Here is a 17,776-nt window from a genome sequence, read left to right as displayed (position 1 = left end):
AGGATCGCTGTAACATCTACTGGGTACGACTATCGCTGGAACATCTACTGGGTACGAGTATCGCTGGAACATCTACTTGTACGAGTATCGCTGTAACATCTACTGGGGACGACTATCGCTGGAACATCGACTGGGTCCGAGTATCGCTGTAACATCTACTGGGTACGGGTATCGCTGGAACATCTACTGAGTACGAGTATCGCTGTAACATCTACTGGGCACGACTATCGCTGGAACATCTACTGGGTACGAGCATCGCTGTAACATCTACTGGGTACGAGTTTCGCTGTAACATCTACTGGGTACGAGTTTCGCTGTAACATCTACTGGGTACGAGTTTCGCTGTAACATCTACTGGGTACGAGTTTCGCTGTAACATCTACTGGGTACGAGTATCACTGAAACATCTACTTCTGGGTACGAGTATCGCTGGAACATCTCCTGGGTACGAGTATCGCTGGAACATCTCCTGGGTACGAGTATCGCTGTAATATCTATTGGGTACGAGTATCTCTGGAACATCTACTTGGTACGTGTATCGCTGTAATATCTACTGGGTACGAGTATCGCTGCAACATCTACTTGGTACGTGTATCGCTGGAACATCTACTGGGAACGAGAATCGCTGTAACATCTACTGGGTACGAGCATCACTGTAACATCTACTTCTGGGTACGAGTACCGCTGGAACATCTACTGGGTACGAGTATGGCTGGAACATCGACTGGGTACGAGTATTGCTGTAACATCTACTGGGTACGAGGATCGCTGGAACATCTACTGGGTACGAGTATCGCTGGCATATCTACTGGGCACGAGTATCGCTGTAACATATACTACTGGGTACGAGTATCGCTGGAACAAACAGTTGGCTGGAACAACTACTGAGTACGAGAAACGCTGGAACATCTACTAGGTACGAGTATCGCTGTAACATCTACTGTGTACGAGTATCGCTGGAACATCTACTGGGAACGAGAATCGCTGTAACATCTACTGGGTACGAGGGTCGCTGGAACATCTACTGGGTACGAGTATGGCTGGAACATCGACTGGGTACGAGTATTGCTGTAACATCTACTGGGTACGAGGATCGCTGTAACATCTTCTGGGTACGACTATCGCTGGAACATCTCCTGGGTACGAGTATCGCTGGAACATCTCCTGGGTACGAGTATCGCTGTAATATCTACTGGGTACGAGTATCGCTGCAACATCTACTTGGTACGTGTATCGCTGGAACATCTACTGAGTACGAGTATCCCTGTAACGTCTACTGGGTACGAGTATCGCTGTAACATCTTCTGGGTACGAGTATCACTGTAACATCTACTTCTGGGTACGAGTATCGCTGGAACATCTACTTGGTACGAGTATCGCGGTAATATCTACTGGGTACGAGTATCGCTGCAACATCTACTTGGTACGTGTATCGCTGTAATATCTACTGGGTACGAGTATCGCTGCAACATCTACTTGGTACGTGTATCGCTGTAATATCTACTGGGTACGAGTATCGCTGTAATATCTATTGGGTACGAGTATCGCTGAAACATCTACTTGGTACGAGTATCGCTGTACCATCTACTGGGTACGAATATCGCTGTAACATCTACTGGGTACGACTATCGCTGGAACATCTCCTGGGTACGAGTATCGCTGGAACATCTACTGCGTACGAGTATCCCTGTAACATCTACTGGGTTCGAGTATCGCTGGAATATCTACTGGGCACGAGGATCGCTGTAACATCTACTGGGCACGACTATCGCTGGAACATCTACTGGGTAAGAGTATCGCTGTAACATCTACTTGGTACGAGTATAGCTGGAACATCTACGTGGTACGAGTATCGCTGTAACATCTACTAGGTACGAGTATCGCTGTAACATCTACTTGGTACGAGTATCACTGTAACATCTACTTCTGGGTACGAGTATCGCTGGAACATCTCCTGGGTACGAGTATCGCTGTAATATCTATTGGGTACGATTATCTCTGGAACATCTACTTGGTACGAGTATCGCGGTAACATCTACTGGGTACGAGTATCGCTGTAACATCTACTGGGTACGAGTATCGCTGGAATATCTACTGGGCACGAGTATCGCTGTAACATCTACTACTGGGTACGAGTATCGCTGGAACATCTACTGAGTACGAGTATCGCTGGAACATCTACTGAGTACGAGTATCGCTGGAATATCTACTGGGTACGAGTATCGCTGTAACATCTACTGGGTACGAGTATCACTGTAACATCTACTTCTGGGTACGAGTATCGCTGGAACATCTACTGGGTACGAGTATCGCTGTAACATCAACTATAACGGACAAAGGAAGGGGGGTTATCTACTTAGAAAGAAAGTGGATATAATACATACCGGAAACGATGAGGCCTGGATAAAGGACATTTATAATTAACATAATACAATTACCATGCACGCCGTTGATTGTATATATAATGACATGGTATTAATAGGACGTCTTAGATCCAGTTAAGGTTTAAGAAACATCTAACATTTATTTTGTAATTGAAGGTTGTCTGTTGGCTTACGAAACTAAGAAATTATATATTGAATATGTTTCATCACATATTTTGGATTAAAATTTTTGTTACTGAAAGTTCAGGACCTAGTCCATCTATAATCAAAATATTTTTGGTATAACATACTTTTATTCTAAGATAAAAAAAAAGTTGTCTGGACAATACCATTGCTTGAGATAGCTTCTGGCTGTTGATTTGTACATATCTGATAACTATCTGATAACTAACCAAAGCAAGGGATTTTTATATGTGTACTGTAGTATATGCTCCGTAGTTTCGGTTGCATAATAAATTATCCTTCAGTGCATTGTTAGTTTTAAAATATTCGTCTTTTTGGGAAAAACTCCGGATTTGTGAGAGTTTCTGTTTTATGCTTCCACGAAAAGCTAACCAAGTACTCATTTGAATGTTGATGGGTGTTTTTGTTATGATAAGGTTTAGGTCCTTACCTCACAAAAATAATGCTGAAATCAAAGCAGGGGCCACAAGGAAACCTCGTTTTTCCAAACCAGACATTGCTCGACTTTTACTATATGGACGCACCATTGTGTTAATGTTTTCCTTTGCCCGGGATTAGTTTACGCTACTAAATAGTGTCACGTTTATGACACATTAACCTGCCACTGACAGACCTATTCGTGTTGTAACATGTCAGTCAATTTGTTTCTCACCTTTCTGCTGTCCCTATTCAACATGTGGCTAGCGATACACACATATGTGCATACACGCATGATTGTAGTGTTACGTTTGTAGTCCATTAGATCTACACCTAGCGTCTACATGCTGACTCTGTGGTTTATTTTGTTATTTCTTGTTTTTACTCTGTTGTGAATGTCGTTCTGATATGGTTGCGTACCCAGTAGATGTTCCAAACTACCCCCAAACGATTAAGTGATGAAAACAGAAGTTGGTAGTGTCATAATACGCCATATAACCACTTGATCGATAGTCAACCATACCTTGATTTCGACTAATCAGAAGCTGCGACGGCCATCTTTAATGAGCGATGGCAAACAGAAAAAACATCTTTACATACCCAACAATACTTTTCGATTGTTAGCTACCGGAAAAATTGGATAAAAGTGCCTGAAGAGTTATCATTAGAGGTATAACAGAAACGAGAAAATAACGGAACGTTCCCCAACTTCGTCGACTCAACGATAATAATAAGATAAGAAAGATTTAAGAGCATAAGCCATCCAAACTGTTTGATGGACAATGTTATAACAAGGGAAGGAAATCAAGTGAAACCCTAATTTTGTGAGGAGACTTAAAGACTGATAACCCATCCTTCCACTTCAGAAGTTTAGGTGACACTGACCTTTGATCGTATTAAGGTCAGATGGCCTTTTTGATCAAAAGTATCACGTTGTGCCGCTATCATTACGTTGAACTTCGAGACAATTGACATTTGTTTACTTGAAGAAATCACGTGGCCATTTATATTATGTTTAAAATGTCTTAAGGTGGCTCCACACATCGTCATCAGCGTCCATTTTCGTGACGTACTTCCGGAAAAAGTACAGCTCGGACTCAATTATCTTGATCGAAATGTGCATGTACACCGTGTCGTCATTTCCGTATTGCGTATCGGGCATTCAATATCGTAGCGCAAATTATAGTAACCCCTGGGCCGTTTTCGTTTAAACGGTCAAACCGACCGGACCACTGTTGTTCGTTTATTAAATAAGTCGAACCTAGTAATCTGATGCTGCTTTCAGGCGAGCCTTGAGAAAGCCTTGCAAAGCCGCATACACATTTGCAGGTCCGCCAAGATTTATACCCGAAATTGTTACATTTATAAACGGTCAACCCGGTTGCTCCGCATAAACGAACAGGCCCCTGGTAAACAATAGTACACGTGCGTGCCGATGATATGTGAACACCCGATATCGATATTTTACCGGGAAAAGTATAATCACACGTACGTACTTCAGGAATAAAGCTTTCCAATTCATAGACAAAAACAGACTCACGGGAAGACAGTGACATGAGACCAAACGACCTCAAGAAGGTTATGTAGGAAACGCATGGAATGCGGACGTACCAATCTCACATGTGCATATCACGTGCACGTGCTTACACGAGTTCATAAGCTCGAGGTCGTTACGATTGTCGATTAAATCGTGTTTACAAATGTAGTCTACTTACTCTGAGAAAATAATGTTTTGTAAAATATCAAGATACCTATGAAATGCATGTGTGAGTGCACGTGAGAACGACATACCATGCAATAGCCTCTGGTCACATGTGTACCTGACATGTAATTATAAATATACCGCGAGTTAGCGGACTGTGGAATGATGTCCAAAGTGTACATGACTGAGGGTAATTTGGTTCCATTAAAGAACAATAAATTGATAATTTTGATATCATATTTTTGATTTATTTCCATCATTTTTGTTATATGTAAACAGAGCACAGTCATTGTGTAAATGTCACCCCTCTGCAAAAAGTTCCGATTTTTTTCAAGGAAAATAACTCTCACCCGGATCGAATTGATTGTAGAATGTAAAATAAATTAATTATAAAGCCATTGTGTATATTTTGTTCAATTTCCCATTCTATATGTATAGATCTTTGTGTCCTGTTTGCTTTTAGCTTGTAGATAATCACTTTTATCCGTACAAATTCAATAAAAAACACTTTGTGTAACATGTGTTACATATTTTGCGATGAATAAAATATTTGTAGGGTTAATTAGAAATGCTTCTTTTCATTTTATTATTGTTGTTATTGTTCCGAACAATGCCATACACAAAAAAACCCCGGAAAGTATTAAAATTGATGAAAATTCTATTTTTTTGGTATTTTTTCGAAAAAAGTCCCCAAATTATCGGAATGTTTAGATTTTCATAAAATCAACTCTACATAGTTGCATAACCATTATATGAAAGTTTCAACGAATTTTGCTGGTTAATTGCGAAAGTGTGGAGCCACCTTAAGCTTTAATTTAGATTCATTGCTCCAGTAAGGATATTATGTATGCAAGATAACTTTCTGCGAGCTAATTAGCATAGTTCGTCAACTCTCCGATTCTCTGTATCGTCTCGTAACACATGGGGAATTCCTTTATACGTGCGTGCTGATTAATGCAGCAATTAAATTGGTTCCTGGTTGTTTGCTAACACGTAGGAAATTCCTAAGTTCGACCTCGTCTAAAGGATATAAGTATTTAGTAAAAGCGTGATATAACATTACACTAATATATATATATACATCAATGTAATATTGTATTCTAACCTCGCGCCTGGAACTAATCAACGTGTGAGACGTGGATGGCATTTATGTAAAACAGGTACGGTAAGTAATTAACATATCTATCAGTAATATCCTTGTTTGACTTCAACAAATAATGTAGTATGAACATCACCAAACGTGTAGTCCTTCCTTGAAGATGACATTCAATAAGTGATTTATATTTAGTATCAACCTGAAGGAGAAAGTAATTATACAGGTGTTAAACATAATAAGATGACAAATGTTTGCGTATTACTCTGCATATTATTGTGTGCGGATATGTTCCTGATTCGTACAGACTGTTATACTGTCACGACTATACAACACAGAGACTTGTTGCAGACTACTTCAACGCTTATAGAACTGTTCCAAGAGGTAGGTGTCACGATAGACATCAAATAGTGTTGATGTAAGAGTTTCGCTATGGACAGGTTTCCTCCATACATACGTTCGCTATAGAGAAGCAGATGTAACGGTATAGACAAGTTTACTATTTTTGCTTTTTTTTACCAGTGAAATAGCAGGATTTGTCACCCTTCTAATTTGTAACACTCTTTTCTGATTGGATATCTTGCCGCTGTCTATAAAAGCACGTGCAAAGGGATATAACTAAAACTAGAATATCTTCATAACAACAAAGATGGCGTCCGATACACATTCACAGGATGAAATAGCCTACTTAATTGACAGCAAATTCAACGAAACAGGCAATTACGGAGCCGCTATGGTGCTAATTACAAAGATGGTTGTGTACTGTCCGAAATATTGCCGAAAAGGTGTCCGGTAGGGGCTTTTTTGGTAGCTGTCACGTATAACTCAAACTCACAAAGCGACTTATTATAACTTTGCAGAAAAACCAGGTAATAAAACATTGTCATGGTGACAAATTCGTTATCTCTGGTAGTGACAACAACACCACAGGACAAACCACTGAGCAGATGGCTCATAGACCCCTTTTGTTTTATAGACCCCTTCTAACCCAGAGAAAACTTATATTAACAATCTGATTAGAATTAATATGGCTACTTAAGTTAATATAACTCTTCACATATAACGATTATTTTCCTCGATATAGCCGTGATCACGTGACATTACATGGTCTGACTTATATTATTTGGCGGGTTTTGTCGATGAAGCAGACATGCTTACCGTTTCAGAAAACATTGTCTCATTCTTTCGTGTACTTGTTAAAGGGTTTCCATGTACATCTTTCATTTGCTCATATTTTGTCCTAAATGCATCGATGTTGAGTTTGAATAGTAATTTTTTTGATGCCTTGGATGTTGTTTTTTTATGAATTTGTACGGTATTTTCTGTTCACTGTTTTCGACGCCGCAGATTTTCTGTTCATGTGCAAATAAAGCGACGTTAGTAAATATGTAAGCTTTTTCCACATCTTTGCTACATGTACTTACTTCATAACTTATTGTATTGATTATCTAAGTATTGTTGTGGGTCTTATAACGGTGTATTCTAGCTAAGTTAAACACAAAGTGATAATTATATCATGGTTTTAATGGTGTTTAACGGAATAACATAACAATGACAAGTATTGTTTTATGTATATTATATATCATATATATATGTATGTAGCAATTTTATGTTGACCTTGTGATTTCATGGTTTCTATATTGGGTTTCTCTGTCAACTTTAGATCCTAGATAGAAGGCGAGCAGGGAGACAGTCTCACCAGTCGATAGACGAAGTGATAGAAGATGCCTCAGGTTGGTACATATTTGTAGCCTTAATATAAACGTGTCAACAAAAAGAGTTTTGTGTGTAGACGGTGATGTATCTGTAATCTCTGTGTGTTGATATCGTTTGCATATTATTCTGTCTAATGACGGTGCATTCTATTTTGTTGTAGTATAATTGTGTTGTACAATGTAACAGTTGAATGTTGTCGTTGTGTGGTGACAATGCTGTCTTTGTGTGTTGACAGTGTTGTCGTTGTGTGGTGACAATGATGTCTGTGTGTTGACAATGATGTCTTTGTGTGGTGACAATGCTGTCTTTGTGTGTTGACAATGATGTCTGTGTGTTGCCAATGTTGTCTTTGTGTGTTGACAATGTTGTCTTTGTGTGTTGACAATAATGTCTTTGTGTGTTGACAATGTTGTCTTTGTGTGGTGACAATGTTGTCTTTGTGTGTTGACAGTGTTGTCTTTGTGTGTTGACAGTGTTGTCTTTGTGTGTCGACAATGTTGTCTTTGTGTGTTGACAGTGTTGTCTTTGTGTGTCGACAATGTTGTCTTTGTGTGTTGACAATAATGTCTTTGTGTGTTGACAATGTTGTCTTTGTGTGTTGACAATGATGTCTTTGTGTGTTGACAATGTTGTCTTTGTGTGTTGACAATAATGTTGTCTTTGTGTGTTGACAATGTTGTCTTTGTGTGTTGACAATGTTGTCTTTGTGTGTTGACAGTGTTGTATTTGTGTGATGACAATGTTGTCTTTGTGTGATGACAATGTTGTCTTTGTGTGATGACAATGATGTCTTTGTGTGTTGACAATGATGTCTTTGTGTGTTGACAATGTTGTGTTTGTGTGTTGACAATGATGTCTTTGTGTGGTGACAATGTTGTCTTTGTGTGTTGACAATATTGTCTTTGTGTGATGACAGTGTCGTCTTTGTGTGTTGACAGTGTTGTCTTTGTGTGATGACAATGTTGTATTTCTGTCTTTGATATGATGACGTTGTTTAGATATTTTATACCTTAATTGTTTTTTCAGGGCCGGGGACGTTTGCTTCTGCCACTTTCCTTCCGGACCAGGGCGCGATTGCTTATGAGGGAGATATGCTGATGAGAGTACCTCAGTTTACCGAAATGCAGCAGGACGCGTAACTACGATATTTTTTAATTGTTCATGTTAATGCTGTTCATCCATTAATATTTAAGAATAAGAATGTAAATTGTTGAAAACGGATACATTCAGGTGTGAAAAAAATCATTTTTTCTCATTCATTTCAAAATATAAATTTATTTACCTTTACACAAATATATAGGGTGCGTTAAAGAAATAGAAAATAGAGAGATAGTTAATAGTATGTCATATAAATTAAGCAAACTCAAAATACTTCTTGTGATTTCCTGTTATTACCGTGATATCACGGTATCCTCCATAAGTGATTGTTTGTAGGTGGATGACGCAATCGCTTTTAACCCAGGCGCCTGGGGTTCGATTCCCCGATCGGACATGAAAAGATAAATGGTCGCATGCCCGACCACGTTGGTTATTGCTTCATAATTAGATAACTGTCTGTTTGTGTGAGTTTCTGATGTCTGTGTGTTATATGTTTACATTCTAACGACTTAATAGGGCGGCTGAAGCGATAGTACATTCCATGAGTTTAGTTCGGGTGGCACAAGCGCTGGATGAAGCGATACAGAAACATTTTCACTTCCACTGGCCGGAAGTGCACTTGCATCACCACAATGGTCACATCCGCCGGGAACGAGCTGCCAGACGTACCGAGACACGCTACTGGCCAGACGGTGTGATCCCCTTAAGGATATCAGGGAGAGGCTTCAGTAAGTGTAACGGTCATTCCTCTTACAAGTTTGTGTTGGGCACTATTGTTTACCGTTGATATAGCTTATATAAAACTGAATTAAACAGAACGAAAAGCACTTGCATTGATTTAGAGGTTATTATATGACCATTTTGATATCATATCCCTTATCAGCCCTCGGTCCCGATATCAGCCCGAGGTGTCAAAGACCCTGAGGGCTGATATCGGGACCGAGGGCTGATAAGAAATATGATATCGAAATGGTCATATTATAAACCTTTTATCATATGTTCAAGTAACAAAATAAAGTCAACAGGAAAAACAATTAAATAATTTAATCAACAATGTCAACTGAAACAGATTATTACCCGCTGCCGTCTGCCTTGCGCACATTCAGAAAGAATCGGGCCAATTAATTACCCAAAACCACTGGGGAGATTGCTTCCAGGTTTCGTAACTCTTCAACAGAGACAAGAAAAGATCTGATCAGTCGGACGTCCGACTCCGTTTGTGTTTTTCATACTTTTGACGAAGTTCTCCGTGTCCTCGTCACAACCTAACCTTGCACTCTTCTCCACATTTTTCTTATCAATGAGGTCATCCAATTCAAGTATTCTAGACGCTAGAGAATTAAGTATTTCCTCTCCCTGGTTTGTTGACATTTTGTTTGTTGACGTCGTCTCAACACACTGTCTAAGCAAAAACACAACTGACAGCGCAAATCCGGATTTTACTCGGAACGCTTCGGGCGCTTCCCATATCCAATACAGAAGTAGAGGTGTTCTGAACAGGGGGTGCATTACGAGAATTGTTATCGCATGAAACTTATCACACGGGTGACGTGACCGGGAGTGGTATCAGGAGTGGTCAGAAGTTATCAAATATGCCAAAAAAAACTCATATTCTGAGTAAACATATGATAAAAAGAGAATAATACACGCCTTTTTCCATATCACACCCAGTTTCAACTCGATATTGGTCGAGGGTTGATACTGGGTGTGATATGGAAAAAAGGCGTGTTTTATTCTGTTTATTACATACTTACTATTAAAAGCTACTATCTTATGATCTATTTTTCTTTTGAAATATTGAAAAACGAAAAATGTCCAAAAGGGGTGTGATACAGATTTTTGCGGGCTGATACAGCTTTTGGGGTGTTATACGGCGAGGGCTGATATGGGTTAGAGCAATTGTGTCGTATCGCATATACAAAACCCTCATATTTATTAGTAAGTATGTACTGTAATAAAACTGAATAAAACAGAACGAAAATCACGTGCATTATCATATGTATAATATTTTCTAGGAAGCCGGGAAAAACGACGGATGGCGATAGGGTTAAATCAGATCTCGGAAAAAACTTGCATCTGTTTCAGAAGGATAAGTAGATCGGCTGCAAGACGCAAGGTCCCACATGTACGCGTATTAGAAGGAAGAGGGTAAGCGTAGATCGATATATATACCTTCCTTAAAGGGCATTGTGCTTTTCATGCTAAAACATGTTATATATGTTATATATGTTATGTATGCCGTATTATCTGATACTTAGTAAAGGGCGAACAAGTTAACTGGCATTCATGGCACCATAATATTAGGATATGACTAGAATAAAACAACTGGGATAAAATATGTCAGGAAAACTATTACCATCTAGTGCCGTCATACACTGTAATGTCCTCATTACAGGGATACAGTACGTCATATACTGTAATGTCCTCATAACAGAGATACAGTACGTCACATACTGTAATGTCCTCATTACAGAGATACAATACGTCATATATTTGAATGTCCTCATTACAGAGATAAATTACGTCACATACTGTAATGTCCTCATTACAGGGATACAGTACGTCATATACTGTAATGTCCTCATAACAGAGATACAGTACGTCATATACTGTAATGTCCTCATTACAGAGATACAGTACGTCATATATTTGAATGTCCTCATTACAGAGATAAATTACGTCATATACTGTAATGTCCTCATTACAGGGATAAAGTACGTCATATCCTGAAATGTCATCATTAGAGGGATACAGTACGTCATATACTGTAATGTCCTCATTACCTGGATAAAGTACGTCATATACTGAAATGTCATCATTACAGGGATACAGTACGTCATATACTAGAATATCCTCATAACAGGGATAAAGTACGTCATATACTGTAATGTCCTTATAACAGGGATAAAGTATGTCACATACTGTAATGTCCTCATTACAGGGATACAGTGCGTCATATACTGTAATGTCCTCATAACAGAGATACAGTACGTCACATACTGTAATGTCCTCATTACAGAGATAAAGAACGTCATATACTGTAATGTCCTCATTACATGGATAAAGTACGTCATATACTGAAATGTCATCATTACAGGGATACAGTACGTCATATACTAGAATATCCTCATAACAGGGATAAAGTACGTCATATACTGTAATGTCATCATTACAGGGATACAGTACGTCATATACTGTAATGTCCTCATTTCAGAGATACAGTACGTCATATATTTGAATGTCCTCATTACAGAGATAAATTACGTCATATACTGTAATGTCCTCATTACCTGGATAAAGTACGTCATATACTGAAATGTCATCATTACAGGGATACAGTACGTCATATACTAGAATATCCTCATAACAGGGATAAAGTACGTCATATACTGTAATGTCATCATTACAGGGATACAGTACGTCATATACTAGAATATCCTCATAACAGGGATAAAGTACGTCATATACTGTAATGTCCTCATTACCTGGATAAAGTACGTCATATACTGAAATGTCATCATTACAGGGATACAGTAGGTCATATGCTAGAATATCCACATAACAGGGATAAAGTACGTCATATACTGTAATGTCATCATTACAGGGATACAGTACGTCATATACTGTAATGTCCTCATAACAGAGATACAGTACGTCACATACTGTAATGTCCTCATTACAGGGATACAGTACGTAATATACTGTAATGTCCTCATAACAGAGATACAGTACGTCACATACTGTAATGTCCTCATTACAGAGATACAATACGTCATATATTTGAATGTCCTCATTACAGAGATAAATTACGTCATATACTGTAATGTCCTCATTACAGAGATAAAGGACGTCATATACTGTAATGTCCTCATTACAGAGATAAAGTACGTCATATACTGTAATGTCCTCATTACATGGATAAAGTACGTCATATACTGAAATGTCATCATTACAGGGATACAGTACGTCATATACTAGAATATCCTCATAACAGGGATAAAGTACGTCATATACTGTAATGTCCTTATAACAGGGATAAAGTATGTCACATACTGTAATGTCCTCATTACAGGGATACAGTACGTCATATACTGAAATGTCCTCATTACAGGGATAAAGTATGTCACATACTGTAATGTCCTCATTACGGAGATCCAGTACGTCATATACTGTAATGTCCTCATTACAGGGATACAGTAAACAGTTAAAGTATGGGTATGAGGGATATAGCAAGTTTATGATCCCCCGAGGCCAGGACTATTTCCCGAGGCGAAGTCGAGGGAAATAGTCCTGGACGAGTGGGATCATAATTTTGTTATATCCCGAAATACCTATACTTCAACTGTTTTATTATACCGATACAAACACTCCCTTACAATATTCTAAATATTATTAGACAACAGATTTTCAACAGTTGGGACACTTTATTAACAAAACTACAATTTTCTTGAGAATCAACATCAGAAAAAAACAGTTTTCGCAATAACATGAAATAAAGGATATCACATGTACAATAAATCACAGTTTTTGCTTGAAAATTAACCAACTGTCCTCTGCCTCCAATATGTCCGACAACTCGCTCTCGTCCAACACTGAAAACCTGGGGGTCGCCATTTCTGTTGTCATCTGTCAACAACAATGCGAGGTGAAGGTCGGTCCAGAAAGTACTGGCTTCGCTGGCCGGAAATTGCCGACGTCATTCGATTGCGCTGATTGGTCAATATTCGGTCAGCCCCCGCCTACGACGTCACTCAATTTCCCGCATTTTCCTAGTGAAATAGTTTCAAAACTATCGCACCCCTCCAGACGAACTATTTCCCTGTCATGCATTTAGAGGGGAAATAGCTTGTTTATGTGGTTACTTTTGTAGAGTGTAAACTAAGTAGAGGTATAATAATACGTCATATACTGTAATGTCCTCATTACAAGGATAAAATCGTCATATATCTTACTACCAGAACTATACAATCTACGCCATGTACTTTAATTCCCACAGAGATACCCTTACAACAAGGCCAGGAGTTGAATCAGAGCTACTCTGTAAGATCCGTTTCTAATAAAAAAAAAACACACCTAATAATGATAGAATAAATATATGTAAAAATTGAAGTATTTGGACGCGATGTAAATTGGTAAGATATATCTACTTTAAATGTTTCAATCTAAAATGAGATCCCTTGTTTGTGTAGGTGTAGATCGTATGTCGGGATGTCTGTCCGGGAACAACATTCAACACTATCTCAGGACATGATCCTCGGAAAGCGGTGCCGGACGGTAAGTATGATGTGTAGCGGAGGTATTCGACTAAAGTTTTGTATGTTTTACAATCCATGAAGGATAATCAGCTCTCCTGATAAGAAGTGCCGGTAATGGAAGTGCGCGATGGGCATCATCCGTTATACATTTGCAGGGGTTAGGTTGTTCTCTGAAACATGTCGTAGCTAGTCAATGTAACCGTTACGCTACCGCGCTAATTCTTTTGATGTACATCAAAGGATCAGAATAGTAATGGTGGAGTCATCCAGGGGGTAGATAACACACTGAGCCTTCATTTGTGTCATGACATACCCCAGGGTTTCACAGAACGTGAGTGACAGTAACTCTGAAACTACGAGGCTATCTGACATCTACCATCTATCTTTAAAACCTTCTTCCGCGTTAATGACGACTATCCTAAAGTAAATCGGCTAGTTATATGATGTTGTGAAGGACTATAATGTTGGCTAGGGGTAACCAACCCTGATCTGGACAAGCCTTTCAGATCAGTCGTCACTCGTTGAGGAACCGATGTTTGAATATCATATTACCTTCACTAGACATTTGTTTGATTTTTTTTCTGTAAAAAATAGCATGTGTAATGTTAAAACCGCTGACAGGATTATTTAAAACCCACAACAGCTTTATGAGTAATGGAACAATTGTCAATAAAAGAAGAAATTGGAAATATAAACTTAAAATCAAAAGTGTGACTATATTATTAAATACAAACATATCTTAATTTTTTAAAGTGACTAAAACAACTAATCAGAAATAGTGATACATTATGTTTTGGTTGTCGTGTACTTTCAGTCCACCGTGTTCTCACATGAAATACTACACGTTATCGGACTGTTCCATGAACATTCTCGGCCGGATCGCGACAAGTATGTAGAAATTCTCCCGCAAAATGCAGCGAACACCAGTCTCATCAACTTTAGACGTATAAGCTCCAGAGCTATCAATACCAGAGGTGTGGGCTACGATTATCTCAGCATCATGCATTATGGCAGTAGGGTAAGTTGATATTTTTGGAAGATAGGTCTCGGTAAAAGGTGATGTAATCGGGGACCCATAGCGATGTTCGCATTTCACATTGTAGATTTCCAGTTACTTTATAGAAATGTTTCCTTATGGATTAATATAAATGCAAAACGAATATATAATATCCCTGTATCTAGTATGCAATTGTTTCATTGATACTGGGGGAACAGTCAAATCATTGACCCGTGCATGGTAGCAGGGATTAAAGGCCGAGGGCAACAGTTCCCTAGGTGTTCCCTGCTACCGGGGGTCAAGGATTTGACTGTTCCCCCAGTACCAATGAAACAAATGATTTATTACCCGACTCTCTAATTAAGTATGCGAGGTAGGATAAATGACTGTATGGAAACATTCTCTAATCTGCCGTTATTCGCCATTTTCACCAGACGACAACAAACAAATCTGTATCAAAAAAGACGCTTGAGTGGTGCCGCCGACAGGGAAATTGTCTGCGCATGATTGTCGCGCATGCAACAGTAAGGGTGCAACAGTCAACTCTAGACATTATTTTACGGGTTTTCAGTCTTTTCCAGGGATTTTTTTTTTTATTAAAACAGTCAAAAATATTTCATATACACTTAAATAGAGAGAGACAGGTAGTAATACAAACTATTACATGGGCTCATCTGAATATGCTGTTTAGTGTTTTGTGCGGAATTTAAAAAGAAGAAATCACATTTAAAAACAAATGTAGCATTAGTGTTTTTTAAGGAAAGCATCACTTTACAGACCCCAAAGAACGTTTTAGTTATTTCTACTTCGAGAAACAATAGGCATTATTTCAGCATCTTATTACATAATTCATAGTCGCTATTATGTTTCCTGTTGTATCGGTGAAATGGCTTGTGGCATGCAATCGTGGAAATGCACCATATTGCGGATCAACAATGCATTTTTATATGAATGATTTTATTTCCTGTTTTCGTGTCATCTCAATCATGCCAGTTTTCACATGTTTTTCTATCTTCCCGCGGTCCTGATCCCGACCTCTATATGTGTCTATATATTACTATTTTTACTTTCAGGCATTCAGTAAAAATGGTGATTTTACCATAGTTCCACGTCCTGACACCCACAGAAAGCAGTACCTAAACCGAATCGGCCGTGCCCGCAGAATCAGCGAGAAAGATGCTGCAGTCATCAATCTAATGTATAACTGTACCATGCCACGCCCATCCAAACCAACGTGTTCTAAATATCCTTATAGACTTTGATTTATTATAAGCCAATTCGGTATCGATTTGTGAGGAAAGTACTTTCATATTGATATTGAAATTGACGTGATGACGTGATCAGTTGTCTGTGAGTTATGTGTGTAATGGTTTTGTTTGTGTTATTCAGAAATTAAAAATTCAGAAGAAAAGTTACTGATCTTTGATTTTGTGTCAAATCTTATCAAATTTTAAATCACATAGCAACGCTTAGGTTTTTAGTGAGTAATACCCGATTCTACGATCGATGCATTGTTTTAGTATAGAGTCGTGTCGTGTTAATCCCAGACATATAGTCAAGCCATGCTGAAAGTTAATCAAATGTAGCATGCTCTTGTTTTTCCCTTAGGTAAGGGGGCACGATAGTCAAGTGGTAGGACGCCGGGCTCATGACCGAGCGGTAGCGGGTTCGAGTCACAGCACTTTGTTGTATCTTTGAGCATGATACTTTACTACCCGTGTTCCAGTCTACTCGGCTGTAAATGAGTATGTGGTTTGGCAGTGCTAGAAGTGTAGAACGCTAGTTGTGACAAAAATCTGGATAATGACATTTTAAATTAGCTCGCATTTTTATCATTTGATGACGTTACTTCATTGATGTACTCCGGAACTGGTCAAGTGACTTGTTGATGTTCCCCAAAAAATTACCTAAATAATGTGAATTTGTTAACAGTGGCCTAATTTGTATTCAATAAAAAGATCGACAAATATATTGTAACTCTAAGGGAATTGAAAACAACATGCAGTTGAAAAAAAAAGAAAACTGTATCTTTCCTTTACTTTATTGCTTTTGAAATATGCTTAAGGTCGAGAAGAATTGCGGTGTTAGAAATGTATCAAATCTCACAATACTTCAGCTTTTTGCTGCAATGATTGTTCAAAGTTTAACGAATGAAAAATTAAATCACGAGGGGAAGTAAGATTGCACTTTGATAAGAGGAGAGAATACAAAAAAGTGTGTGCCTGAATCAGGTTCTACAGGAAAGTCCATTGACTAAAAAACAGTGGATTCGATTGGTTAATGTTTCGATCATTTCCTAGATTATATAATACGCTTTGGATTTTTTTTTTAACAAAAAACACTTTACCTGGTAAATACTCGGTCACAAGTCCGTTTTTAGGACTGAAGGGGATACCATCGGACAGTCATACCAGACCACTAGTAACGACATCCCCTGTGATCTTAACGTGATGGTCCCAGGCAGTGTTATAACTACTGAAATAGGGACCTAAAGGGCGGATCACAACAAAGGTTAAAAACTTAAAACGCTATCATTGTAGAACACATAAAAGGATGTTGACCTCATATAGCACGAAACATTCATGACCGAAAGATGCTATTTTTGTAAAAGGGTGGGAGGTTCATCCCTGCCTTGTGCCAAGTTGGAGCCCAAATCTAATACCTGGTATTTGTTTTCAAAACTACACTAAGGTCAAGAGATTAAACATATTTAGGCAACCAGATAACCATTACCACATGTTTCATAGCAATCGAGAAAGTACATATTGTTTGTATAATGTTAAAAGTTTGTACCTAAAAACTGTTGTGTTACATATGTGATGAATGGGAGATAACTCTCATTGCCATTAACCAATGCTACACAGTGCATAACAAAAATATAAATTTTAGGATAAAGTTACCAGAAACAGGTACAGAATAAATACCCAGTCG

The 17,776-nt window shown here is 38.5% G+C and overlaps 1 protein-coding gene across 1 annotated transcript; it reads left to right on the top strand.

The window, feature by feature from the left end:
• The first annotated feature begins 5,888 nt into the window (after nt 1-5,888).
• On the top strand, nt 5,889-16,248 carry LOC110456263 (zinc metalloproteinase nas-15-like). The gene is made up of 8 exons (XM_021506880.1): nt 5,889-6,163; nt 7,443-7,512; nt 8,522-8,630; nt 9,110-9,321; nt 10,609-10,741; nt 13,783-13,867; nt 14,663-14,866; nt 15,919-16,248. Exons 1-8 carry the CDS (start codon nt 6,023-6,025, stop codon nt 16,105-16,107), a joined length of 1,143 nt encoding a protein of 380 aa, XP_021362555.1. The 5' UTR covers nt 5,889-6,022; the 3' UTR covers nt 16,108-16,248.
• Nucleotides 16,249-17,776: the final 1,528 nt, after the last annotated feature.

This window comes from Mizuhopecten yessoensis, unplaced genomic scaffold (genome assembly GCF_002113885.1).
Source record: "Mizuhopecten yessoensis strain PY_sf001 unplaced genomic scaffold, ASM211388v2 scaffold8593, whole genome shotgun sequence".
NCBI lineage: Eukaryota > Metazoa > Mollusca > Bivalvia > Pectinida > Pectinidae > Mizuhopecten > Mizuhopecten yessoensis.
The sequence above is the reverse complement of the archived record's forward strand: the minus strand, read 5'-3'. Positions and strand labels throughout refer to the sequence as shown.